Source organism: Protopterus annectens, chromosome 13.part0 (assembly GCF_019279795.1).
Source record: "Protopterus annectens isolate FY-2018-M chromosome 13.part0, PAN1.0, whole genome shotgun sequence".
NCBI lineage: Eukaryota > Metazoa > Chordata > Ceratodontiformes > Protopteridae > Protopterus > Protopterus annectens.
The window spans coordinates 758,960,421-758,987,491 of NC_056747.1; the positions used below are offsets into that span (position 1 = coordinate 758,960,421).

The 27,071-nt window shown below is 42.1% G+C and overlaps 1 protein-coding gene across 4 annotated transcripts in view; it reads right to left on the reverse strand.

Moving 5' to 3' along the window:
* Positions 1 to 27,071, reverse strand: part of GIT1 (GIT ArfGAP 1) — a 1,727,505-nt gene that overhangs the window by 1,033,110 nt on the left and 667,324 nt on the right. For all 4 annotated transcript variants that reach the window (XM_044054459.1, XM_044054456.1, XM_044054457.1 and 1 more), the window contains exon 8: positions 19,014 to 19,056. In XM_044054459.1, coding sequence (XP_043910394.1) covers positions 19,014 to 19,056 — 43 coding nt within the window. The remainder of the gene's footprint in view (positions 1 to 19,013; positions 19,057 to 27,071) is intronic.

Consider the following 27,071-nt stretch of genomic DNA (forward strand, 5'->3'; position numbering starts at 1 on the left):
GCAAAATTACAGTAGTGTTATTAATCATGGAGCTTTTAAACTTAAAATCTTTTCCTTAGATGACACCAGAGTTTCATCCTCAAAACGTTCAGACGTTCACTTAAACGAAAACATCGCTTTTCACTGTAGTTCACCTTACCCAAAAGTTATTTTTTCTCTATATAACATCACTTAAATGTTATTTAATGCTCATAAATCCTTTAATGCCTTTTAATTTCTTCAATTACATTGCATTTTAATTTCTTCAATTACATTTTCTCTGCCATAATTCATAAAGGTCACACCATTTTTTTTACTGTACAGCTCACAGGTTACTTTGGAAAGGAATTTGACTCAGCCTGCATAACCTAGGCAAGATGTGCAACATCTGTAATTCTTAGCATTAGCCACCACTCACAATTTTATATATTCAAACTGCATTGCTGAGGTCAGTTAATTGATACAATAGTTACAGTGAAACTCTTTTCCAAAGAATTATTTTTTAGAAAAATACATTAAGAGCAGAGATGGGTTAGTTATGCTAGCTACGCTACATAACCTGGTAATTTCTCAAATTTTGGTTAGTGCAGAGTTGCTTTTTTCCCATGTATCTGCAGATAATATAAGGACTGTCTGAAAATAAATAGATAATGCAAGCTTTACCCTCCCTTTGAGAGGACAACTGTCAGCCAAAAGAAAAAAACTAAAATTATAGCTGCTAATTTGAACTGACAAATGTGACACCTCATTAAAAGCAAAGCACAGGGTCTGGCAAATGTTTTAAGAATTACATTCTGACTACTCAAAAACTACCTCTTTAATTAGATAGTTTTAAAAGGAGTTTGAATACATAAAACAGACTTAAATTAGCATAAATCAGGATATATAGTGGAAAAAGAAAAAAATAAATAACACAGCCACTAGATGCCAAGTAGCCAGTGACTCAAGTCAATGTTACTTTATCTAAATGAAGAATAATCACTTTATGTCTGGAAGAATCACATAAAGATATACAAACTGCACTGGAGAGGGAAGGCAAAAGAATTCATAAAAAAATCATGTCACTAGGAATGGCCATTTTGGAATAAAAAATAAATATAGAATACAAAAAACTCAAGAGGGACTACAATGGAATAGTACAGCACTGAATGTCAGGATGTGATGAAAAAACACACTGAAGCTTCATGATAGACTTTTTTTTTAACAAATATTTAAGCTAGGACAACCTTTGTCAGATTATATTTATCACTTTCATTTAAATTAACAGAAAATCAGATTTGGAACCACTACTACTAAACAGCTGAAGAATGGAAGAAGAAATGGTGTTTCTCAGCTTGGCAAGAAGCAGGGTTAATAAAAAGCTTTACCATTATTTTGACAAAATTTTCATAATTAAAATTTATGGACCAGAGGAATACCAGCCTTATCCTCATTTTAGGTCAGAATTCTTTGAGGAAAGACTTCCAAGATGACTGCACATTGAGTAACACCTTAATTTCAGCTCTCCCAGTGTGACAACAGAAACTCAGAAGAGAGCCAGTGAACTCGTTACTCTGGGATAAATTTCAGTAACTGGCTACTAAGTGCACTGCCAGAAAATCAGTCACAAAAGGTGAGGAAAAAACACTAACTGGGAAAGAATTATGCAGCTGTTCAGCAAAAGGAGTGCAAGTTCCACCTTTGGTGCAACACAAGACATCCAGTAACCTAGAGGAAAAAAAAGTCAAATGTACTCAGAGCTGATTAAAATAAATGAAACACTGAAGGAAGCTTTAAAAAGATATTCAGATGATTTGATAAAATTGCAAAAATCAGAGGTCAAACCAAAGAAAAGGGTGCCTGAATGAAGAAAAGGGTGTCTGAATTTGAGACTGCTCAAGAAGTGATGTTTAAAAAGTAATAAAATTAGAGGACAAAGCACGTAGGGAAAATCTGAGATATTCTGCTATACTAGAGAAGCTGGAAGAAACTGACTGTATTAATTTTATGAAAGCACAAATAAGCAACTGAACTGGTATTCCACAGCAGTTGTTAATTGAAAAGGCACATTGTGTGTATGCTCCAAATTTGTCCATCAGAAAGCAGCCTAGACCTTTAATAGTAAAGATGCAATCCTACCAGTAGGAGGAGGAGGAGTTAATTCAGACAAAACTGCAGCAAAAGGACAAATTATTAAAAGTGGGAGACAGTACAGTGTTTGTGGAAAATGATTACTCACCATATACCAGGCAGAAGAGGAGTAAATTTATTTCACTAATGAGGGAATGTTGAGAAGCATACATGAGATTCAAGCTACTGTGCCCAACTATTTTTAGAATATTCTTTCCTGGATGGACAAAACCATTTGTTGATGCAGAGCATGCTAAGCAGGAAATACAAAGGAGATTTTGCTTTTTGTTATTCTGGTAATAAAGATCACAGTAAGACTGTGCCAGTGAAACTTTTTCCAATGTTTCAACAGAAATTACTTGAGACTCAAAAATGAACAAGAATTGACTAGAAGGACTGGCAGTATGTTGAAAATGAAGCAGAGACCGATTTGGGAAATGGAGATAAACAGGAATAAAACTAGCAACTCAGAAACTGACAATTAAATGTGGAATTACAATGCATTAATTGTATTTATGAAACATGAAAAAACAAGAAAGCCTGGAAATATTGGACTTTGACTTTGTTAAACTTGTAGGGGACTCTAAAGCATATGCTCTGCTTCATGCCGTTAATGCTTGGAAGAACATTTAGGAGGGGGAAAGAGGAAGGAAAGAGTTAACTTAAGTAAAACAAAATCTTGTTCTTAATGGTAGTTTTTTTAATGCATGATATAATCTGTATTCTACAAAGTAAAATTTTCTCAGTTATTTTTGAGTGTAATGGGGATACTAAAGTAAAAGTACAGTTGTGTACACTTACCATAAATGTAGATGTTCGAGTGTATTCACGGTTGCAGTCATCACATTTGGGTTATCCTTGCCAGGGTAGCCCTCGGCCGGCCCGAATACCAGAGACTTAGTATTTCTGCGTAGGTTACTCAGCTTTCAGCAAAGAATATTACTTATAGGTGGGGAATGGAATTTGATATGTAGCAGTGAAGATGCATCTGAGGGCCCAGAAGGGATAATATAACAAAGGAGGGTAGATTTTTGAAGAAATTTATGAAAATACTTGACGTGGAAAATGCAACTTCAAGCAGTAGGAGTTCAGACTGAATTTACATATTCTTCCCCAATATACAAGAACTGGTCTAGACTACACAGAACACACATTTTTCAGGAATATGTGTACTCAATTGAAAGCTTTGATAAGCATCCAATAACCATTTCAGATCACATGCGAATACTAATTACAATAAAATTGCAAGTTAATGAAATAAAAATGAGACATGGGCGCTTTCTCACCTACCTTTTGAAAAGAGAGAAATTTAAGGAATGGGTGGTGGAAATTATTCAGAATTTATTAAAGAGGATAGAAATTTCTTCTGAAAAAACAGCTAGGGAATCGGATAAAATTAAAGTGGAGTTTAAAAATAGGGTGGAAATGAAAAGAGAAATATGGTTACGATATAACAAAAATTATTTGCCGGGACTGACTAAGGTTATTAAAGTACTTCAGAATATGGGAAATCTCACAGGACAAGAGGAGCAACTGCAGAATGCTAAACAGAAAATAAGAAATGACCTTGAAAATATGTACAAGTTTAGAAAGATTGCTGGTAAGCAACTGTTTTTTGATAATAACTCCAGAGCAGAAACGCTTTTAGCACGACTCAGAAAAAAACAGAAAGTAGAAAGGCTTGTTGCCAAACTTAGGGAGCCTATAACAAGGAAAATAAGAGAGATATTTCAAAAATCAGGAAAAGGTCCAAATGGAAATGTTTATCGAAGAATAAAATAAGCCAGGGTTACAGATAGATGAGGTTCATTTATTAACAGTTAGGATAGGAGGTGATGAAAAAAAAAATGGCGATGAATAACCAATCTACAGAAAAGTCCCCAGGAATAGATGGTATTCATTTGGTAGCTAGCAGGGAAAAACTGATAAAGATCTGGAAGGTTTTGTTTAACAGTATTTTAAGAGGAGGAGAAGCACCAACATTTCGGAAGAAAGTTGTGGTAGCTATAATATGTAAAGAAGGTAAAAAAAAAACATCAGATCCAGCTTCATACAAGCCATTTCAATCCTAAATCAGGATGGTAAAGTATTTATGTCTATAATGGCTCAAAGAACGGCAAAGGTGATGTCAAAATTAATAGATACGGATCAATGAGGTTTTGTGGAGGGGAGGCAAACATTTGACAACATTAAAAGAACACTGATGTTCCAGGGGGAAGCAGAATGTAAGAAGATACCACTGTTGTTAGGTCTTGATGCACAGACAGAATTTGACAGAGTAAGCTGGAAGTTTATTAGCAAAGGAATGGAAGCATTTGCATTCCCGGATAAAATTAGAAGGTTGATAAGGAGGATATATGAGGGATCAGAGGTGGAAATTAAAGTGGATGGTTTCCTCTCTGATCATTTCTGTTTCAGCAGAGGAACCAGACAGGGGTGCATCTTTCCCCTTTATTTGCAACAGATTTAGAACCACTGGCAAAGAAAATAAGGGGCTCAGAGATTCAATGATATAATTGGTATGGTAGTCAAGAAACACTGGTTCTATTTGCAAATTATATTATTTTATACCTGATAAAACCAGAAAAGGACATTTCAGTGCTATCGAACATTTTTGAGATAGTTTCATATCTTTTCATGATTCAAAATTAATGACGCTAAAACAAAGGCAATAGCTGTAAAATTATGTACCCGCACACAAATTGGTTCAGCAATATCCATATTTATGGGAACATGATAAAATGAAGTACTTAGGAGTATGGATTAAAAATTATTCTGGTGTGGCAACTAAGGATATGTGGGAAGAAATTACACAAAGGATAATACAAAAAAAGAGAACCTGGAAGCTCTGTTTTATGGATATGGACAACAAGATACAAGCAGTTAAAATGTTTTTAGACCCCTAAGTTTTATACACAGGTCAAGCACACTTTTATCAACTAGAGGAGAAGTTTTGAATTGCAATTAATAAAGAGCTAAAGAATTTTATCTGAGAGGGGAAGATGGCAAGAGTCAAGTGGGGTAAGTGATTCTTCCAACTGAAGAAAGCAGTCTGGGATTACCTGATTTGAAAGAGTATTTTAGAGCTACACAGTTAAGGCTCTTATACATAGCACAACTTATAATTCAAATTGGAAAGGGATGATGATGAAATGGGTGAAGCTCAAGAAACAAGGAGAGACTGGGATTTTGGATGCAGACCCTTAAGAAAAATAACAATAACCATACAGGATATTACATTCATAAAGCAGCTGAAAAACATTTTAAGAACTAAGCCAACACGGAAATGGAGAAAGGAGATTCTGCCGATAGGAATGACTACAATTAGGTATACATACAATAAGCAAGAAGCAGCTAGAATTTGTTGAAGAAAACTGGCAAAAGAACCAATGTACTGGGAGCACATAATTATAGAGGGAAAGGTAATAGCATTGGAAGAGGCCAAGAATTTATCTGGACTGCAGGCTAGAGAATGATATCAATCCTTGATAGGAAAGGCAAAGTATAGGCAGAGAGAAAGAAATGGGAGGATCCTAAGTGAAAAACCCGCACTGGTAGAGTGTTTAGTAGAATCTTGAACAAAAGTTGCTGTTAAAAAAGGAATAATTAGTATAGCATATTAAATACTGCATGATAACTATAAGAATCAATCAGAGGAGGTTAGAAAGGATTTGGAAGAGACTGGGTGAGCAATTCACAAAGAAACAATGGGGGGTATATATGCATGTCTCTCAACTATACAACAAAATCAAGAAGATTTATTATCTTTGCTTGGAAGTGTTTACATAGGTATTTGTATACCCCAAGTAGACTTCAAATTATTTTTCCTCAGGAGAATAGCAAATGCTGAAGATGAGACGGAGAAGAAAGAGGTAACTGGGAACATATTTTCTGGGAGTGTAGTATATTGGCAGACTTTAAAAAATCATCAGAAATACTGGGCGAGCAAATTGGTATGATTAAGGAAATTATTTTTTAAGCTATGATACAGAATCAGAATTGCCTAGACATAGTAAGGCCTTGCCGAATCTAATTATGGTGGTTGCCAAAAAGCAGTGACTAGGAAATGGAAATCAAAATCTACACCAACTGTACTAGTAGTAGTGAATACAGTAATTGAGATAAAACAGGAAATTGGATCTTTAGAAAAGGGTAGGAGCAAATTACATAGGAAAAAAATGGAAACTATGGAAAAATACATGCAGATGAGGAATGAGGTTTAAAAGAAGGAAGGATGTGAATGACCTATGTAATATGTTTAACTGATAGTGACTGGCTAGATAAGTGATGTATAATGTTTGCACCTAAAATATGTCAATATGGCTTGTTTTCATTTATATAAATGTATGACTGCCTATGTTATAAGTGATAATTCAATAAAGATGATTTTTGCTTAATTAACAAAAAAAAAAATTCTTTGAGGGAACTGCAAATGGAAAAATGTCAGCAGGTAAAATTTCCCCTGAACTGCAGCACGTCTTCCTAACATTTCCCCATTCAGATGCATTCTGTGACTAGACGAGAAGTACTCTTCAGTCAGGGGAATTTGTATCAAAGTAAAATTTTGATAAGGGCACCCAATGACCACATGCAGTTACTGCCATCACCAGACACACACAGCAATTATTAGCCTTGAAAATTTATGGCAGTTTTACAACTGTTACAAATAATGACACTTTGCTGTCATGCCCTCTTGTGTATGGATGGTCATACTGCTGTTTAATTATATATTACAAGGATCACTTACACAGTGTTCTATTCAGGTCAATGGGGCATTTTAAGGTGTACTGTTCATTTTATTTTAAAGCTATGTGTTTAACCAAAATATTAACACTTTAAGTGAAGGTATCTTAAATGAAGATGCTGAATAATTTTATTGGTACGCTGCCACAGTAACATAATGGACCAATATACCGTAGCCGAGCAGACATTAAGGCTATATTTCAGATAACTATACTCCTTTTAAAAGCAGTTCACTCTTTTCTATTCAGGAAGCATCTCAGCAACAGCAGCAAGCTACAAGGACTTGATTATGAAAATTACGAAGGACGTTCTAAGTCTCTCTTCGTTTTTTAAAAGTTAAAAATGCCAGTAGTGTATGTCTGATAATGGCAACTACTACCCCATGAAAACAGCAGCTGCCCTAAGAAACATTTTATATATATATATATATATATATATATATATATATATATATATATACACATATACACACACACACACACATATATACACAATACCCTTAAGCTTAACGTGTTAACCTATCAAGAAAATTACATAAATCAATACCAAACAGTTTTGTTATAAATGTTCCCCAGAAAGTACAGTTGTGTACACTTACCATAAATGTAGTTAGAGTGTATTCACTGTTGCAGTCATCACACTTGGGTTATCTGCCTGCAGGTATCCCTCAGTCGGCTCGAATACAAGACTCTTGGGATTTCTGCATCGGATGCTGTCGCTTCTTCCATGAATTCAGGTCGTCAGGGGTATAAAACAGGCAGCTGACTCCATTACATCAGTTTTTCTTGCCCCAGATATCAGGAGCCCCCCAAATAGGAAGCTACTATATGGTGGGGAACACCACCAGTAAAAAGTAAATACCACTGCCATAAAAAATAGCCATATAGAGGATAAATAGAAAGGATAAAGAAAAACAGGGGGCTGGAGAGAGGGAAACCAGAACTGCAACAGTGAATACACTCGAACATCTACATTTATGGGTCTTCGTGTTTCACTGCTGCAGTTGTCACACTTGGGTTGATTCCCAAAGCTGAGGAAGGGTGGAGGCAGTCAAGAGGAGTTAGGGCTGGCGAGCAGGCCCTGTAAGACTGCTGTAGCAAATCCAGCTCTAGATTTAGAAAAAAAAAATAGGTAAGTGGTAATGCTTGGTGAAGGTGTGTACAGAACTGCAGGTTGCAGCTTCCAGAATGTCCCTGGTAGGGACTACCCTAAGAAATGCTGCAGAGGTGGAAATAGCCCTAGTGGAATGTGTTCTGATCCCCTGTGGGGTAGGTTTTCCATGGTGCTTTTAGCAGAAATGGATGCAGTGTGCTATTCATTTGGAAATGGTTTGCTTTGAAATGGCCTTGCCCTCTGCCCCTGTAACAAAGCTGACTAGCAGCAGGTCAGATTTTCTGAAAGGTTTAGTCCTGTCAAGGTAGAACCCTAGGACTTGCAGTATTTTCCTTGCAGACAGCTGGGTTTCGGCGGCCATTTGTTTGAAGGAGTTGTTCAAATAGACCTGCTTTTCTGGAGTGAGAAATGCCATCTGGGAAGTTGTGTTCAAGCTTGCTCCCAGGAATACAATTTTTTGACTGGGCACCAGTTGTGATTTATTTTCGTTGATGGTGTACTCCAATGAAGATAGGAGTCTTTTTACAAATGCCAGGTGCTGAAGTAGCAATTCCTGACTGTCCACCTGAATCAGGCAATCGTCCAACTATGGGAAAATATGGATATTTCTCTGCCTGCACTATGCAACGGCTGGAGCCAGGCACTTTGTGAATACTCTGGGCGCAGTAGATAAGCCAAAGGGAAGTGCAGAGAACTGATAGTGCATAGAGCCTGTCCTGAAGCATAGAGATTTCCTACAAGACTCCCTTATGGGGATGTGCAGATAAGCTTCTTTTAAGTCTAGGGTGACTAACTAAGCATCCTTGGCTAGCATAAGGAGAAGCTGTTGCAGGGTAAGATTTTGAATTTTGGGACCACCAGAAAAGTGTTGAGAACTGATAGATCCAGGATAGGGTGCCAAGAGCCCTCTTTTCTGGGCACCAGGAACAGTCTGGAGTAGAAACCCTATTCCCTTTGTTGTAGTGGAACAGGTTGAATGGCTCTGATATTGAGCAGGGAAAGTACTCGCTTTTGAGCCTCTGCCCACTGGTTTGGAGGCAGGTCTAGAAACCCACTTAGGGTTGGCAGTGAATGGAAGTAGAATCTGTACCCCTGGGATACAATGTTCAGAACCCATCGGTCCTGAGTAATGGACATCCAGTTTTTGGCATGAACAGCAAGTTTTCCTCCTAGGGGCGCAAGTAGTTGGGCAGGGCTGGGAAGGATAATTGAAAAGTCATTGCGAACTTTTTCCATAAGGGGGTGGCTTACCACTCCCTGTTTTTGAGGTGGGAATACCCCATTGTTTAGATCTCTGCATACCCTGAGACTGTAGTCTTGGTGGTCTGGTTCCCCTGTTTTTGGACTGAGAAGACCTTGAAGGGGCTGGAAAGGTCCAGTTTTTAGAAGGCCAATGCCTACTGAATCTAGGTGATTGCACTTGTAAAAATTCTTTAACAGTTTGCATAGATTTAGCTTTTTCTTCCATCTTTTTAAGAAACTCTTCTGCTTTGGTGCCAAACAAACCGTCCTGATTTAAAGGAGCGTCTAGTAATTTTGATTTAACATGATCTGGCAAGGTTTGTTCCTTCAGCCAAGCATGCCTTCTCAGTACAGACCCAGTGACTGCAGCCCTGCAAGATGCTTCTAGGGCATCAAATCCACACTGCAAAGTATGCTTACTAACTTGGTTTGCAGAATGCATTAACTCTTGTAATTCTTTATTTTCTGCACAATCTGGAAATAACACCATTTTTTTTGTTTAATTAGTTCCGTAATATGATGCTGGTACTTCCAACATGTGAAACTGGCAATGCAATGACCGGATGGCAAGAGTTGCAGAGGTATATACCTTCTTACCCCATCTGTCTAAAGCTCTGGAATCCTTGTCTGAAGGAGGAGGGTTTTTGGCTGTAGTAGCCTTAATACCTTTAGATCCCTGGGAAATGGTATCTGGATCTGCAGTAGGATTCTTAAAGAGAAATTTGTGAGAATCAGGTACTCTGTCGTACTTGTCAGGTTTTCTAGGGGCCGGTGGTAAAGTGTCTGGAGTAAGACTGGATTCCATGAAGACATCATCTACAACATCCAGGACAGAGGGTATAGCTAGAGGCCTGTGCTATGGCAACTGTAAATATTCTCTGAGTCTCTTTTTGGACTGAGGATAGTCCTGGCATTCCCAGTGTAAATGCTCTCAAAGTATGCAAGATTTCACCAAAAGAAAAATCCTCTGGAGGGGAGGCAGAGGGATTGGATTCCTCTGCATCTGAATCCCCAAAGGTTGATAAGGGTATGTCCTGGTAATCAGAAGGGTCAGAGTCATCGAACTCCTGGTCTGTAGAATCAGAAAGAAACTCAATCCTTTGTCTCTTAGCAGGGGAAGGCTGGCTTCTCCTAATTAGGGTGATAAGGCCTTCAGCCATTCTAAGTATTTGTTTTTGTGGCATGAGAGCTTGAGCATGCGCTTTTGTCATCGGTTTACAAGGCGTAGTGCGTACTCTGGGGCTAAGAGCCTCAGTAGTTTTAGCTGAAAATGAAGTTGTCTGTTTCATGCGAACATTGGCAGGTCGGAATACACCCACAGAAGACGGTGCCTGCACAGCGGCTCTGGACCCATCTAAGGTAGAGACATCCACAGGTTACATAGTCGAAGAAGCATCTTGCGGCATACCGGACTCCAAATGGGTCTCAGCAGGGGCCTGTGAATCAGTAGAAGCAGGCATCAGGGGCTGCAAAGCCGCCTCGCTGAGTACCGGTGGACTGACGACTAGCTTAACGGAAGCGTCGTTGGCAGCTTTGGACCTATGCGGTCTGTCTCGGTCTTTATCTTTACGCTTTTTCAGAAGATAGGAAGTCGGATGGCTTATCGAACCCATTTCAGAATATGGAGAAAGTACAGTTTTGTACCTACCATAAATGTAGATGTTCGAGTGTTCACCCTGCTGCAGTCATCACACTTGGGTTATCCTGCCGTCAGGCAGTCCTGCAGTCGGCCAGAGTTCCAAAGTCTTGGTCCGGCATTGGTTGCTGTCGCTTCTTCCCTGACATCAGTGCGCCAGGGGTATATAAGAGGCATCCGATGCAATTTTCTTCAGTTTTTCTTGCCCCAGATGTCAGGTGCCCCCAATAGGTAGGCAGTACATATTGCTATATAAAAATGTACATATAAAAATAAAACAATACCTTCAGGCACAAGCAAATACACCACAGAGGTTGTATAGGATAGAAAGGTATAGATAGGTCCAGCTAGTTCAGATGGGATGGAGGGAGGGTAACCTGGACTGCAGCAGGGTGAACACTCAAACATCTACATTTATGGTAGGTACAAAACTGTACTATGTTCATCGTGTTACCCTGCTGCAGTCATCACACTTGGGTTGAATCTCAAAGCTAAGGTTGGGTAGCGGAGTTAAACAGGGTTAGAAGAAGCTAGTAGGCCCTGCAAAACTGCAGTGGCAAAACCGGCTCTAGTCTAAGAATATAGAGGTAAGTGATAGTGTTTGGTGAAGGTGTGCACTGAACTCCAAGTTACAGCTTCCAGAATATCCTTGGCTGGTAACACCCTGAGAAAGGCTGCTGATGTAGCTGTAGCCCTGGTGGAGTGGGACCTAATGTTAGCAGGTACCGGTTTCCCATGATGTGTGTAGCAGAAACGTATGCAATGTCCTATCCATTTTGAAATGGTCTGTTTTGAGATAGCTTTTCCTTGTGATCCTGCAGCATAGGCTACAAAGAGCTGGTCAGATTTTCTGAAAGCCTTAGTTTTATCCAAGTAGTAACATAATTGCCTGTGAATGTCCAAAGAGTGCAGGAGTCTTTCTCCTTTGTTCTGGGGATTTGGAAAAAAGGTGGGCAAATGAATGGTTTGGTTTAGGGCCACACTGGATACCACCTTTGGCATAATGGAAGGGTTAGTTCGTAGAGAGACTCTGTCTTGATGAAAAATGAGGAAAGGCTCCACTGCCATTAGTGCCTGTAGCTCTGAGACTCTTCTAGATGAAGTTATTGCTAGTAGCAGGGCAGTTTTCCATGAAAGAAATTTTAAATCAGCTGAAAAAGCTGGTTCAAAGGGCGGCAGTGTAAGCTTTTCCAGAACAAAGTTTTGATCCCAAGTAGGTGTTGGTGCTCTCCTGGACGGTCTTATGTTCTTAGCCACTCTGAGGTACTGTCTTAAGAGTGGATTTGAAAATAAAGGAGGATCCGTGTTGTAATGAGCTGAAATTGCTGAGGCGTGGATCTTAATAGATGAAAAGGAAAGTCCTTTGTGCAACATCTCAGTTAAATATTGTAGAATCTGAGGAATGTTTGGATCAAGGGGATTTTGGCCTTTAGCCTGGTTCCAGGCGCAAAATCTTTTCCATTTATCTGAATAGGTTTTCCTGGTGCTGGGCCTCCTGGCCTCCAGAATGACATCCATAACAGCTGTGGATATAAGTGTTGGCTGGTTGTTTAGGTAATTTGCCATGCAGCCAGGTTTAAAGTCTTGAGCTGGCTGTGTAGAATCCGATTGTCTCGCTGGGTGAGCAGGTGAGGAATTTGTGGTAAAATCCATGGTGGGCCATGTTCTTTAGAATTGGATACCAGTGCTGGCGTGGCCAGTCTGGTGCAATGAGTATCATTTGTGGCCTCTCTAATCTGACTTTCAGCAGTACCTTTGCTAGAAGGGGCAGTGGAGGAAAGGCATACACTGTTAATGTTTTCCCAACTGAATGAGAGGGCGTCCACTTTCCAAACTTTTGGGTGGAATGTCTTTGTGCAAAATTTTTGAAGTTGGTAGTTTTGGGGGTTGGCAAACAGATCTATATCTGGGAGTCCCCATTTTTGAGTTATCATTGCAAATACTTGTGGATCTAGTTTCCACTCGTGGGGATCCATGATGTTTCTGCTTAGGTCGTCTGCCAATGTGTTTTTCTTTCCTGGCAGGAATTGTGCTTGTAGTTGAACTTGGTAAGACAGTGCTGTGCTCCACAAGGTCATTGCTTGCCTGCATAGAGGGTAGGAATGTGTGCCCCCTTGCTTGTTTATGTACCACATTACTGTGGTATTGTCCGTCTTTATTATTAGTTGTCCTGGGTGTAAGAGGTCCTTGAAAGTTGTTAGGGCATTCTGTACTGCTAGCATTTCTTTTTGATCGATATGCAGATGCCTTTGATCTGTAGTCCATTTGTCCTGAATGCACTGTCCTGCCATGTGTGCTCCCCAGGCATAGTCCGATGCATCTGTTACAGTTTGCCTGGCTGTGGGTAAGGTGAAAGGCTGACCCTTGTTGAGGTGACATGCCTGTGCCCACCATAGAAATTCCTGTTGAAGGCAGGGAATGAGTGGTATCATTGTTTCCAAGCTGTGGCTGTGCTGAGTCCATACGCTTTTCAGGTACCATTGTAGTTTTGCAAATGGTATTAGTAGTATGCAAGATGCCATGAATCCCAAGGCCTGCAGAATTTTTCTTGCAGGGAGTTGGGTCTTTGTTGCCATTATTTTGAAGTATTGAGGCAGCTGTTGTTGCTCGTCTGGCGTGAGATAAGCCATCTGGGCCGTTGTATTCAAGCTGGCACCCAGGAATATTATGTTTTGTGAGGGCACTAGTTTTGATTTCTTTTCGTTTACTGTGTACCCTAGGCAACTTAGAAGGTGTTTGACAAATGCCAGATGCTTTAAAAGAATGTCCTTGCTTTCTGCTTGAATAAGGCAGTCGTCCAGATATGGGTATATTTGAATTCCTCTGTCTGCAGTATGCAATTACTGGTGCCAGGCATTTTGTGAAGTCCCTGGGCGCAGTAGATAAGCCAAAGGGCAGTGCAGAGAATTGATAATGCGTTGAACCTGCAATGAAGCGGAGGCATCTTCTGCAATTTTGTCTGATAGGGACATGCAGGTATGCCTCCTTGCGATCCAAAGTTACTAGCCAAGCCTTCTTGCCCAGCATGGGAAGAAGCTGTAGTGTTAGCATCTTGAATTTTGGTACTTGCAGATAGGTGTTCAGAATTGAAAGATCCAGAATGGGTCTCCATGCTTTGTCCTTTCTGGGGACTAGAAAGAGTCTCGAGTAAAATCCTTGTCCTTGCTCCTGTGTAGGTACCTGCTGAATGGATCTCATGTCCATGAGAGCTGTAATTTGTTTTTGTGCCTCTACCCATTGATTTAGTGGCAGGTTTGGCATTCCTTTTATCCTTGACAAGGTATGAAAGTGGAATCTGTATCCTTGTGAGACAATGTTTAGGACCCATTTGTCTTTTGTGATGATGTGCCAGTTGTCTGCAAAAAGTGCTAATTTTCCTCCCAAGGGAGCTGCCAAGAGAGATTTACTTGGTAGTTTGAGGGTTGAGTCATTGTGTTTGTCTTCTGCTAGCTTGGGGCCTGTCTTCTCCTCCTTTCTGGGTAGCAGTACCCCATTGACGAGGTTTGTAAGGGCCTTGTGACTGACCTCTGCCCCTTGGGCGTCTGTATTTGCCCCTCTGTGATCGGTCAGAAGCTGGAAAGGACCAGTTTTTTGTTGGCCAATTTCTGCTGAAATGAGGGGGTTGTACCTGCAAAAAATCCTTGACCGTCTGCATAGACTTTGCCTTATCCTCCACTTTCTTTAAAACCTCTTCTGCTTTGACACCAAATAATACATCCTGCTGTAAAGGTGCATCCAATAATTTTGCTTTAACATGATCAGGTAGGGTTTGTTCTTTTAACCAAGCATGTCTACGTATGACAGACCCAGTAACAGCTGCTCTACAGGAAGCTTCCAATGAATCAAATCCACATTGTAAAGTATGTTTGCTCACCTGTTCAACTGCATGCAACAGATCCTGCATTTCCTTGAATTCAGACTGTTCAGAATGTGTGCTTATTTTTTGTTTTAATTGAGACATTAGGAATTGCTGGTATTTCAGCATGTGAAACTGACAATTTAATGCTCTCATAGCCAGAGTAGCTGAGGTGTATATCTTCTTTCCCCATCTATCTAGGGCTCTGGGATCCCTTTCAGAGGGTACAGGATTTTTAGCCATAAAGCTTTAGCCCCTTTGGGACCCTGGAAATTGTTTCTGGGTCAGCCACAGGGCTTTTATAAAGGAATTTGTGTGAGTCAGGTACTCTGTAGTATCTGTCTGATTTGGCTGGAGCAGGAGGTAGAGAGTCTGGATTTAGACTAGACTCCAAGTAAACATCATCCACAATGTCTAAAACTGGAGGGATAGCAAGTGGTCTGTGCTGGGGTAGTAAAAGGAACTCTTGGAGCTTTTTCTTAGAATCAGAGTAGTCCTGGCCTTCCCAGTGGAAATGTTCCCTCATGGTATGTAAAGTTTCCCCAAAGGAGTAGTCTTCAGGGGGAGATGCTAAGGGAATAGAGTCTTCAGCATCAGAGTCTTCATAAGGGGGAAAAGCATAATCCTGTTCCTCAGAAGAATCTGAGGAAATTGAAACCTGGTTAGAGGAAGCATAATCCTCCTCTTGGCTTGGTCTTTTATCTGGGGGGGGATGGGAACCCCTGATTAGTGTAATCAAATCTTCAGCCATCTTAAGCATCTGTTTCTTAGGCATGGGGCCTTGAACTGGAGACTGATGTACAGTCTTTTTTGGTTTTAATGGAGTGGAGTTTTAAGCTTAGCATAAGATTTAATGGTGAGTGTAGTCGGTCTAAAGACACCTTCTGCAACCGAAGATGTTTCTACTGCAGTGGGATCTCCTTCTGCTCCGGTGTTGGAAGGGCCTAATGAAGATGGCTGCGACGGCCTAGTACACTCCGCATGAGAATCCGCAGCTGTCTGGGGTTCCAATTCTGCAGTTGTCAGGGGCTGCGTAGGTGCCTCACTGAAAACCAGAGAACCGGCGACAGGCCCAGCAGAGGCCTCGGAGTCTGGCTTGGTCCTAGGCTGCCTGTCCTTATCCTTGCGTTTTTTATGCATGCCGGATATCGGCTGCTCTGATGGAATGATATAATTAAATTTCCTACCAAAGTAATGTCGTGTGAAGTCAAAACGGCGTTTGATAGTTCGTTTATTAAACCTAGCACAAAACCGACAACCTGTGACGTCGTGGTCTGGGCCTAGGCAAGGAATACAATAAGAATGGAAGTCCTTATGAGGTATTTTCTTCCCACAAGAAATGCAATTGTTAACTTTTTCTGACATCGGACTGAGGCAAGAAAAGGTTCCCCAACGGGGTACTTAGCTTTATTGAAGACTTCGGACTGAAATTCGATTCGAAAATCTCAGGTGTCGGTCGGCCAACCGGCACTTGCGAACTGCTTCTGCTTTGGGCACTGCGCGGCAAGAAAGACTGAAGAAAATGGCGTTGGATGCCTCTTATATACCCCTGGCACACTGACGTCAGGGAAGAAGCGACCGCAACCGACGCCGGACCAAGACTTTGGAACTCTGGACGACTGCGGGATCACCTGACGGCAAGATAACCCAAGTGTGATGACTGCAGCAGGGTAACACGATGAACATCGAGAGAGAAAGAATTTAGCGACAAAAATAGCCCGACGACGAATGGTTTGGGCGTTAAACAAAGGCACTAAACTGACAGCGAGGGACGTCGTGGTCTGGGCCTAAACAGGTGATGCAGTAAGAATGAAAATCTCTGAGGCATTTGCTTTCCACAGGCAAGACAATTGTTAACTTTTTCTGACATCGGTTAGAGCAAGAAAAAAGAATCCCCAGTGGGGTACTTAGCTTTAGAAGACTTCAGGTTTGAAACTCGAAAAACGAAAATTTCAGGTAGCGGCCTACCAGCACTTGCGAAACTGCTTCTGCTTTGGGCTCCTTCTCGGCAAGGAAGAGTGATGTAATGGCGTCAGCTGCCTGTTTTATACCCCTGATGACCCGACGTCATGGAAGAAGTGACAGCATCCGACGCAGAAATCCCAAGACTCTGGTATTCGGGTGACTGAGGGCTACTTGCAAGCAGATAACCGAAGTGTGATGACTGCAACAATGAAACACGAAGAGCATCTACAGCAGGTTATATAGATATGCAATCACAGCCCAAAAAACAATCCACAAAATGAGTGCAATAAGACACTACTTTATTTTGTCAAGCTTCTCAGAAAAAGCAACATCTGCAGCAGAACATTATAACATACTACCACAGTATACAAGTATGCATAAGTACTTTTACACAGCCTGGCAAATTACAAATTCTGTTAGCACAGCACATAGGCAAGTAAAGACAAAGCCTGGAAGTACACTCAAAAAAAACAAAGACTACCAAATCAACCTTGAAATCTCAGAGAAATAATACCCAAGAAAATAACTCGCACTTCTGTATCAATCAACTCAGGCATCGAGTTCCTTCTACTGAAGAAATGATTTCAGTACCTGAAAAGTGAGGTGTCAAAGCACATACAAACTAATAAGTTTTCAAATTACTAAGCAGATTTTTATGCTCATACTACAGCCCCCCACAAACAATTATTTTTACTCTGGAAAAAAAATAAAATGAAATGAAACTTAGAAAGCACAACAATCAGAATCTGCTGTCATTCTTCAAGCAGACAGCTGAAATCTCTGGTATTCTAAGACCATAGGGAGAGAGTTATCCATGCACATGTTCTCTAAGGGGAGAGAGTTATCCATGCACATGCTCTCCAAGGGGAGAGAGAGTTATCCATGCACATGTTCATCAATCCCAGATCCTACTCCACATCTCATTACTGATCACGGGAAAAAAGGATAAGACAGTAGATGCCCAAAGGTTGGACTGTTCACAGCAACTAGGCAGTAAACACAAGAACAATGACATATGGGCTGCAGAAAACAGCTTAAAGCTAATGCCCAATATTTTAAAGAACAAAGACAATTTCAAGAAAAAATATACTGGCATTCTCCTACAGCTTAATAAATAACAATAATATCCATTTATTAGCCAGGTAGGTCCACTGAATGCACAGTCCCTTTTCAGGGATGACTTGGGAACAATGTTTGGTTTAGTGGCTTGCTCAAGGTTACAAAGGAGGCAAACAAGGGCTGAGTGAATCAAACCATATACCACATGAAGTGCAGCTCACAGCCTTAACTCCCTGTCACATCTTAAAGCTCTAAACATACTTGAGTCAATATAGAAAAAATCTACAACAAACACAAAACAGATAACCATTTCTGTAGACTGATGAACTGGAACCCATACATTTTTTGCCCACCTGTCTGACAAAGGTATGTCCAAAACTGCTTGTTGCCCATATTCCAAGACACAAACATACTTGGTTCCATCCGTACAGAAACTGATGGCCATATGTTTTTATCATTTGAGACTGGTAGAGGGGTTGCCTAATGCAGGGACCAGTGCTTCAGCTGATTAACTTTTCTTTCCTCCTTCCTATCCAGTGATCTCCACACCACATGACAGCATCGGTCAGAATGCTAGTGAGCAGCAGCAGGCGCTGCAACACTTGTCTATCACTGCTAACATGTCCTGCTGTCTTCACCCCTCTAATTTTCAACACAGCTGTTGACATTCATCTCCGTTATCACCAGAGGTATCCCTTGTACCCCTCCCAAAAGACGACAGCTTGCTTTCACCCCACAATGGATGACCCTTCACCACTTGAACACCAATTAAACTGAGGCCATCCATAACATGAATGGATGCACTGCCTCCTCGCCACTAAGCCAACCTTAAGGTTATTCTACACTGAAAATAACCATTCAGCGTTGGTACAGTTGTATTTAAGGCAACAGTAGTATTTTTTTTTCCTTTCTTTTTTCTCTACAGGATGCATAGGCAATTTTATGATGGATCAAATTGCTGGAAACATAGGACATACAACATGCACAGTCCAATACAACGCATTTCATTGAAGGAAGTCCAACGCTGGACCCCCCCCCCCAAATAAAAATCAAAATGATTTGCAGCTTCAAAGGTGTAATGGTATAGGAAAATAAAGAGAATGATTATGCTACAACTGCCTCTCTGTCTAGAATCTCTACTCAGCTAACCAGCAGCTACCTCTTGCATCAAAAATCATCAGTCACCACAATTCAGGAGCAGAAGCTGCTCCACTGAAAATGGAAATGGAGGAAAAAAGGAACAATGTTCACCCTTCCCCCCATTCTTAACATGAAAGATACCTGAATCTTACACACACTTAATAATCTTACCTGTCTGCCATTTGGGGAATTATGTAGTGTCCATTCTTGTGATCTGGAGAAGCAAGAAAGAAAACATTGCAAAAAGTAAGCACAACTATCAGTTAAGTAACATTAGGAAACTTGTGATCTCTGCAGTTCTTTTTTTTTAATGGTATGGCAACATGAAAAAAGAAGTTATGTACTTACCATAACATTCCATGTGAGTTGTTTATATCGCCTTTATTCTCACTGATGGGTTCGGAGCCGATCCTCAGCTCCGACACGGCCGATAGCAAAGCTCAATGTTTGCCAGTAGCTCGAGACCATGCCCCTTATCCCACAATGCACTGCTGGAATTACCTCAGATCTTGTTTGCTGCGAGTATACATACCCTTTTATTTATTTCTACAAGGAAGCACTTCCCAAAGGGGAAGAAGAAATATTGAATAACCAGGATGGTACTAGCCTCTAAGTCAACTGTCGGTCAGGAGGGGGAAGGAGGGAGGAACGTGAGAATAAAGGCGAGATAAACAACTCACATGGAAGGTTATGGTAAGTACATAACTTCTTTATGTGAAGTTGTTAAATCTCGCCGTTTATTCTCACTGATGTGTAGCGCCCCTAGCACCCTCAATCTTGGGTGGCTCATGGAAGTACATTTTTCAGTACCGTGGAACCAAAGGAAGACCTGTCCCTGGAAGCCTTATCTACTTTGTAATGTGTGATAAAGGTATGAGGCTTAGACCAAGTGGCTGCAGCACAAATATTTTCAAGGGGCAACTTAGCTTGAAAGGCAGAAGACGTAGAAATGACTGTGGTAGAATGAGCCTTAGGTTTGTGTCTCAATGGCATGCTTACATTTGCATAAGCAAAGGATATACAATCTGATAACCATTTAGATAGGGTTGTTTTAGCCACTGGATTACCTTTTCTGGCCTCCGAAAAGGCTACAAAAGGTTGATCTGATTTTCTAATATCCTTAGTTCTGTCAAGATAAAATCTGAGCTGTGTACATCAAGCTTGTGCAGTATGTATTCCAATTTGTTAGAGTGGTTGGGAAAAATGACTGGCAACTCAATGACCTGATTGATATTGGATTCAGAACAGACTTTAGGCAAAAAGGAGGGGTTTGTTCTGAGAGATACTCTATCAGCATGGAAAATCATGTAAGGAGGCCTGACAGATAATGCTTGAAGTTCTAACACTCTACGGGCAGAAGTAATGGCTACTAGAAATATAGTCTTCCAGGACAAATATCTGAGATCACAAAAAGATGCTGGTTCGAAAGGGGGGAGAATTATTTGAGACAGCATAAAATTCAAATTCCAGGGAGAATAAGGGATTTTGACAGGAGGTCTCGTGTGAAAATCACCTTTAAGAAAAGCCTTAGATAACTTATGGCCCATAACATTCAAGCCATCGAATCCAAGGTGGAAATTTGATATGGCGGCTAACTGGACTCGAACTGCGGCAGCTGCTGCTCCTTCTTTGAAAATCTTTGCCAAAAATTCTAAAATGGACGATAGAGGAGCTCGGAAAGGGTCGATTTTTGTATATTGGCCCAAATTGAGAACCTGTTCCACTTACTGCGGTATAGTTTCCTGATGGATGGCTTGTGAGAAGACAAAAGGATTTGTCTTGTATCATCTGAGAGCGAATGAAGCCTGGCAAATAGGGGAAGTGGATTAGCCAAGCAGTCTGTTTTAGGGACTGCAGTGAAGGATGGAGGTCCCCGCTGGGTGTGTCAGAAGGTCCGGAACTGGGTCCAGGATCCATGGATCAATCCAGTAGATGATGGTGAAGGAAGGGGAACCAAATCTGTTGAGGCCAGTAGGGAGCTATGAGGATAACTGTCCTTCCCAGCAACTTTGCTTTCTGTAAAACCTTGGGTATCAATGGAATAGGTGGGAATGCATATAGGAGACCCGGAGGCCAATCGTGTAAGAGAGCGTCTCTCGGGGAATGTCCCAGAGGTGGTATTAGGGCAAAATAGCTTCTGCATTTGGTATTGATGTAACTGGCAAAGAGGTCGCAGCAAGGCTGGCCCCATTTGCGGAAAATCAAATCCACAACTCATTGGTTGAGAGACCACTCGTGAGGCAACAGTATTGCCCTGCTTAGCTTGTCCACTATCACGTTGGATTTCCCTGGAATGTGCGTTGCTATCAGAAAACGGTGGGATGACACAGCCCATTGCCACACCCTGAGGGCTTCTCGACAAAGGGTGTAAGACTTAGTTCCGCCTTGTTTGTTCAAGTACCAGACTACGGACATGTTGTCCGTCTGAATTGCAATTGTTCCTAGAGGAAGAGAGTCCTGAAAGTACTGCAACGCCAGAAGTACCGCTCTCAACTCCAGAACATTGATATGCAGATGTGACTCTTGCTCCGTCCATGTGCCTTGGGCAGTCTTTCCCTGAAAATGCCCACCCACCCTATCAGGGAAGCGTCCGTGGTCACAGTAGCTACTGGGGGGGACGACGACAAAGAGTCTTCCGATTGTAACATGAAGAGACGTCAACCACCACCGAAGGTCTCTCTTGCAAGAATTTGTGATGAGAATCATGTGGTGCATGAGTAGCTTTTGGTAAGACCACTGAGCGAAGAGGAGCCATTGAAGGATTCGCATATGCATCCTTGCGAGTGGTACAGCCAGGATTGCTGCCGCCATCAAACCTAGCACCTTCAAGACCTCTGCTGCTGTAGCTCTGTTCTTTGACACCAGTGAGTTGACATGCTGACGAAGAAGTGAGACTCTTTCGATTGGCGGACGTAGAGTGGTGGTGGAGGTATCTAACTCTGCTCCTATAAAAACGGTATGCTGCGATGGCGATAAGGCAGACTTTTCGAAGTTGACTGTAATGCCCAATTGATGGCAGAGTATATTGTGTTGCCCGAGTCAATTGATGCCTGGTGGTAGCGGTGAGGAGCCAATCGTCTAGGTATGGAAACACCTGGAATCCTAGATGCCTCAGGTGAGCCGTGACCACTGCCATGCATTTGGTGAACAATCTGGGGGCTGTAGTGAGACCAAAGGGCAGGGCTCGAAACTGGTAGTGATTGGCTCCCAGCCGGAAACGCAGGTGATCTCTGCAGCGTCTGTCCATCTTTATGTGGTAGTACTCGTCCTTGAGATCTATGGAGCACATCCAATCGCCTTTCCCTAGGAAGGGAAGAATGGACTGAAGCGTGACCATTCGAACTTCTCTTTCTTTACGAATTAGTCGAGTCTGCTGAGGTCCAAGATAGGTCTCCAGTCCCCTGTTTTCTTTGGTACCAAAAAGAATCTTGAGTAAGTTCCGAATCCAACTTGGTCAGCTGGGACTGGAGCAATTTTTGGACCTCCACGATTGCTTGTTCCCCGAGACTGGGTGTAACATCTGGGATTCTGTTTACAGGAGTGGGAAGAGAACGGTATGAAATATCCTCTGGAAATGATGCTTTGTACCCATGTATCTGACGTTAGGTTTAGCCAGGCTTCTGGGTACAAAGATAAGCGACCCCTGACTGCCTCCAGAGCCGGACAGCCGGGCCTCCTTTCAGGAGCGCTGGTAGGGCTGACCAGAGAACTGGCCTCTCGTCACCCTGTTGCTGTGGACCCCCTCTGCCGTGCGGGAGGCATCTTCCGTTATGCCCCCCTCCTCTGCCTCTAGACGGGGTTTCTCCACGTGTGTCCTGAAAGGCTCCCTGTGCTTTTCGGAAGCACATTTTCCCGTCCCTAGGGCCCTTGGGATAGGGCCGAGTAGGGGTAGAAAAACAGATTCCAACAGCAGATAGGGTCTTGCCATCCCGCTCACACCTGGTTAAAGTTTCCTTTACTTTAGGCCCAAATAGTGATGAGCCATCAAATGGGGTGTTGATAAAGGAAGACTTAAAGGGCACCGCAAAGGAACAGAGACTCATCCAGGCTCGTCTCCGCAGACCAATGCCTGAACTAGCGGCTCTACTCGAACCATCAGCTGCATAAGATACGAGACACATGGACGAGTTCACAACCGAGTTTAGGGTAGCGAGCTATGCGTTGACATTGTTGGCAACCCCTGCAGCTACCGTACCCTGGAGAGCATCTCCTAGCTCTTTCAGGAGATCTCTTTGCAGTCTTGTAAAATGGGTTAAATAGTTCAGCGATCGCAGAGAAAAAGTCGCTGAACTAAACATGCGTTTCCCATATCTATCCATGATCCTAGAATCTCAGTTAGGAGGATGGATAGATGCGGATGTTTCAGACACTTCCTTTTTGGTGGCTGCAGCTACCACCATGGCATCAACAGGCACTCCTTTGGTCAAAAAGGCTTTGTCCACTGGGGCAGAGATGAACTTATTTGGCTTCCGGGTGACAGGTTCCATGGCCTCCAGTGACTCCCACACCTTACAAGAGATCAGCTCCATGAGCTCGTCATAAGGCGGAGACACCGAAGAAGTGGAAGGTTGAGACCCAAAAGCCTTCAAGAGCACTGACTCATCCTCAGTAGGGGTTTTGGACTGCCAATCGCCCCTCTGACTAAGGATCTCTAATATCTCCGCAAAGGAGATATCCTCAGAGGGGGATCGAGGGGACCCTTCTGACTCATCCAAGTCCGTGTCGGATGTCAAAGACTCCTGTGGGGAGTCTTAAATGCCTCCTCTTGCACAATCTCTTCCTGGGTACCTCCTCAGTGGGGAGATCTGGGGAGGTCTTGGAAGAGCAGGGGATGCCCTGTGGGGCCACTTGAGGCTCAGGGTCTCTACGCTTAGGGGGACTGGCAGACGTAGAAGCGGACACAGGAGCTTGAGAGGAGAAGGAAGCCCGAACTGATGCAGACAATATCTTAGGAGACAGGACTCTCCTCATGGCACTGAACGCACCATGGCTCCGACGAGAAGGGGTAAACAGATCCTGAGGGACAGTCTGATCCTCCTGCACCGATACCATGGGCACCGAGCCCAAGGTAGGAGCCGAGCTCATCCTAGCCGAAGCCCCGAGAGGAAGAGTTGGCACCAACAAATTGGTCTGACTATCCTCCCCGGACTCGACAGGAGAGTGTCGGCTCCTAGCATCCTCGGTCAGCACCGAGGATGTCCGAGTAGATGGAACCGATAACACCAGTGCGGGTCTCGGTTCCATAGGTTCAACAACTATCGATTCGGGCTCCCTCGGCTCAGAGAGTGCAGTACGGCTCGGAGGAGGAGTAGTCAAGTCCGGTTCAATGGTCTTCGGCTCCGACGAAGTGGTCGGGGCCGACAACAATTTAGCAAGTCCTGGTGCCCGTAGAAGCTTCTGCACTAGCTGATCCATATCCACATCAGAGAGGCTGACCGAAGACTTCGAGGAATACACCGAAGGTGCTGGCTGGAGCAGAGGAGATGAGGGAACCTCACAGACTGGCTCCAAGACTGGGAGCTGGCTCCGAACCAAAGGGACACTTGGTTCCAAGGACTATGGAACCGATGACCCTGTACCCTCTGATCTTTCTGCATTCTTGGTTTGTTTAGAATCAGAAGATTTTGAAGAAGTGCTGGTACCTTCCTGGCTACCCAACGCCTCAGAGAAAGTATGCTGCAGCAACCCCCTAGCTATGAGTTTTCTCCTCCTCTAAGAGAACCCTAGAGGAAAAAGAGTGGCAAATACTGCAAGAGTCTTGGAGGTGTTTAGCCCCCAGACAGTAAACACATTGGGCATGTCCGTCCATGACGTACATTTTCTGTCCACAATCTGGACATTTCTTAAACCCCGATTTGGGGTGAGACTTTTCTCTCTCATCCGACATGTTATAAAGAGAGACACCACAAAATTAATCTGTAAAGGTTAAATAAAGGGCTAACTAAGCCCACACTAAAAAATATACTAATAACAAGTATAAATTGTAAAACTAAATAGGACTAAGAAAGGGCCCAACACTAAGAAAAACTAAGCCAACACAGGGCACTATCTCTACACTCTAACCTACTTAAAACTATTTTTAACAAGAAACACACACACACACACACACACACACACACACACACACACACACACACAAACACACACACAAACACACACAAACACAAACACACACACTAAATAAGAATAATCTCTAAAAAAGAAGTAGAAGAAAGTTTTTTAAAACTTGCGATTTAGCAAAAAATGGTCCAAGCTGACTGGATCACAGAGATCTCTCTTGCTGCGGCAAACTAAATCTGAGGTAATTACAGCAGTGCATTGTGGGATAAGGGGCTTGGTCTCGAGCTACTGGCAAACTTTGAGCTTTGCTATTGGCTCCGAACCCATCAGTGAGAATAAACGGCGAGATTTAACAACTTCACATCAAAAGTTAGATACTTACCATAATGATAGGTCTTGTAAGAAGGTCTACCTTTGATATCCTCTAGGCATACCCGTTACCTCCAAGAACAAAATACTAGACAAAGCCTAAAATAAAGGAGGAAGAGGCAAAAATATGGGCAGATTTTAAATATTGGTCTTAAGTTTCCAGAACAACAGGAATTGTGTTAGCAAGCATTTTCTGAAGCATATGAAGGCTGAAACTCAAATGTATGTCATTATTTAGTAACTCAATCCTCAGTGATTTGCCAGAAAACCACTATTTTTATTAGGAATGGATCTAAAATATGAGGCAAAAAATCTGAAAGGTATGCCTCTTGGCCTTTTGCCAAAAGCATTAGGCTAGCTCACTAGATAAAAATTTCCACGCTGCCACACATCCTCCCTCTTCCCACCACACATGCATGCCCCTCTTTTCAGTTCTGAAGGTCACTGTCAAATTTGCAGAAAGTGAAGAAAAGACTAAGTAGACAATAAGGTAAAGGTGACAAAGTAAAAGGAGGAGTACAATGGGTGTGTATGTTACTGAAGACAGGCCTTCTTCTGATGGATCTACCATTAAGTGCAACAAAAACTTTTTTATCTGATAAAACGGTCCACTTTCAGAAACCATTATACCAGTGTCTAAATCTTCCTAGGTGACCTAGACGCAACAAATCCTCTGATGACAATGACCCTATAATAAAGCCTGGAATCTAGAAATAACATCCAGCTTATAGTGCCTGATGAAAGTGTTCAAGGAAGATCAAACAAGTGCAGCAGGAATCAGTTAAGATAGCAGCATGAGAAATTCCATAAAGGTAGCTGCAGTAATAGAACAGGGAGATCAGGAAGGTACATGTAGAACTCTACAATGTTTTTAATGACAAAAAGCAAAGCAATTTGCTAGCCATCTGGAGAGGGTGCACTTGGTTACCCCCCCCCCCCCAATTCAGTTTAGCATAGAAGACAAACAGTTGATGACTGTTTACAAAATATTTAATTCTGTCTATATAATGTCTAAACAGTCTGTGTGCATCCACACAACAGAGAAGACACTCCCCATGGCTACAGTACTCCATGAGGGGCACAGGCAGGCTAAGAGAGAGACTCCGTCTGGTCAGGTTCTGTTGATGCAGTTAAGGATGGATTAGTTCTAAAGTACATATCTTTTTTTTGATAGAAACAGCCTGCAATTCAGAAATATTTTTGGCTAAGGTGATGGGCACCACAAAAAGAGTCATTGTCATGTGCTATCTGACATGATACACCAGAAAACTGATGCAGGTATGTGACACCACAAAACAGATGCAACCAACCAAAGCCCTTAAGGCAAGTCTCTGCAGGTACTGCTTGGGAAGAGTTATTAGTGGCAGTTTCCTGCAGAGACAGGATCATATCATTTGGCAAAACGTGCCTGATAAAACAGTGCTACCCACAGAATATACTATGACTGAGAATGTGTATCAGAAGCAAATTAGACTTTGTGAGGTTCACTATTACTTAAAGTGACAAAAGCAGGTAGAACACAAGCTCCCCTCATGATTGCCACCCTTCATAGGTGCAAGCAAGGAGCTGATTATCCACTTAAGGGAATATCATAGACCCTTCTGCCCCAAGATTGTTAAATAAAAATAAATAACAAACATGGATTGTGTAAACATTCTAGGGGCAAATAAGTGAAATGGAATAGTCTGGAACTGGTAGTGACTAGATCCAACCCAGATAAAAAAGTAACCTCTTTGACTTCTTAGCTGCCTTTATATGAAAATCAGCATTCTGAAAGTCCAGAGAGCACATCTAATCTAC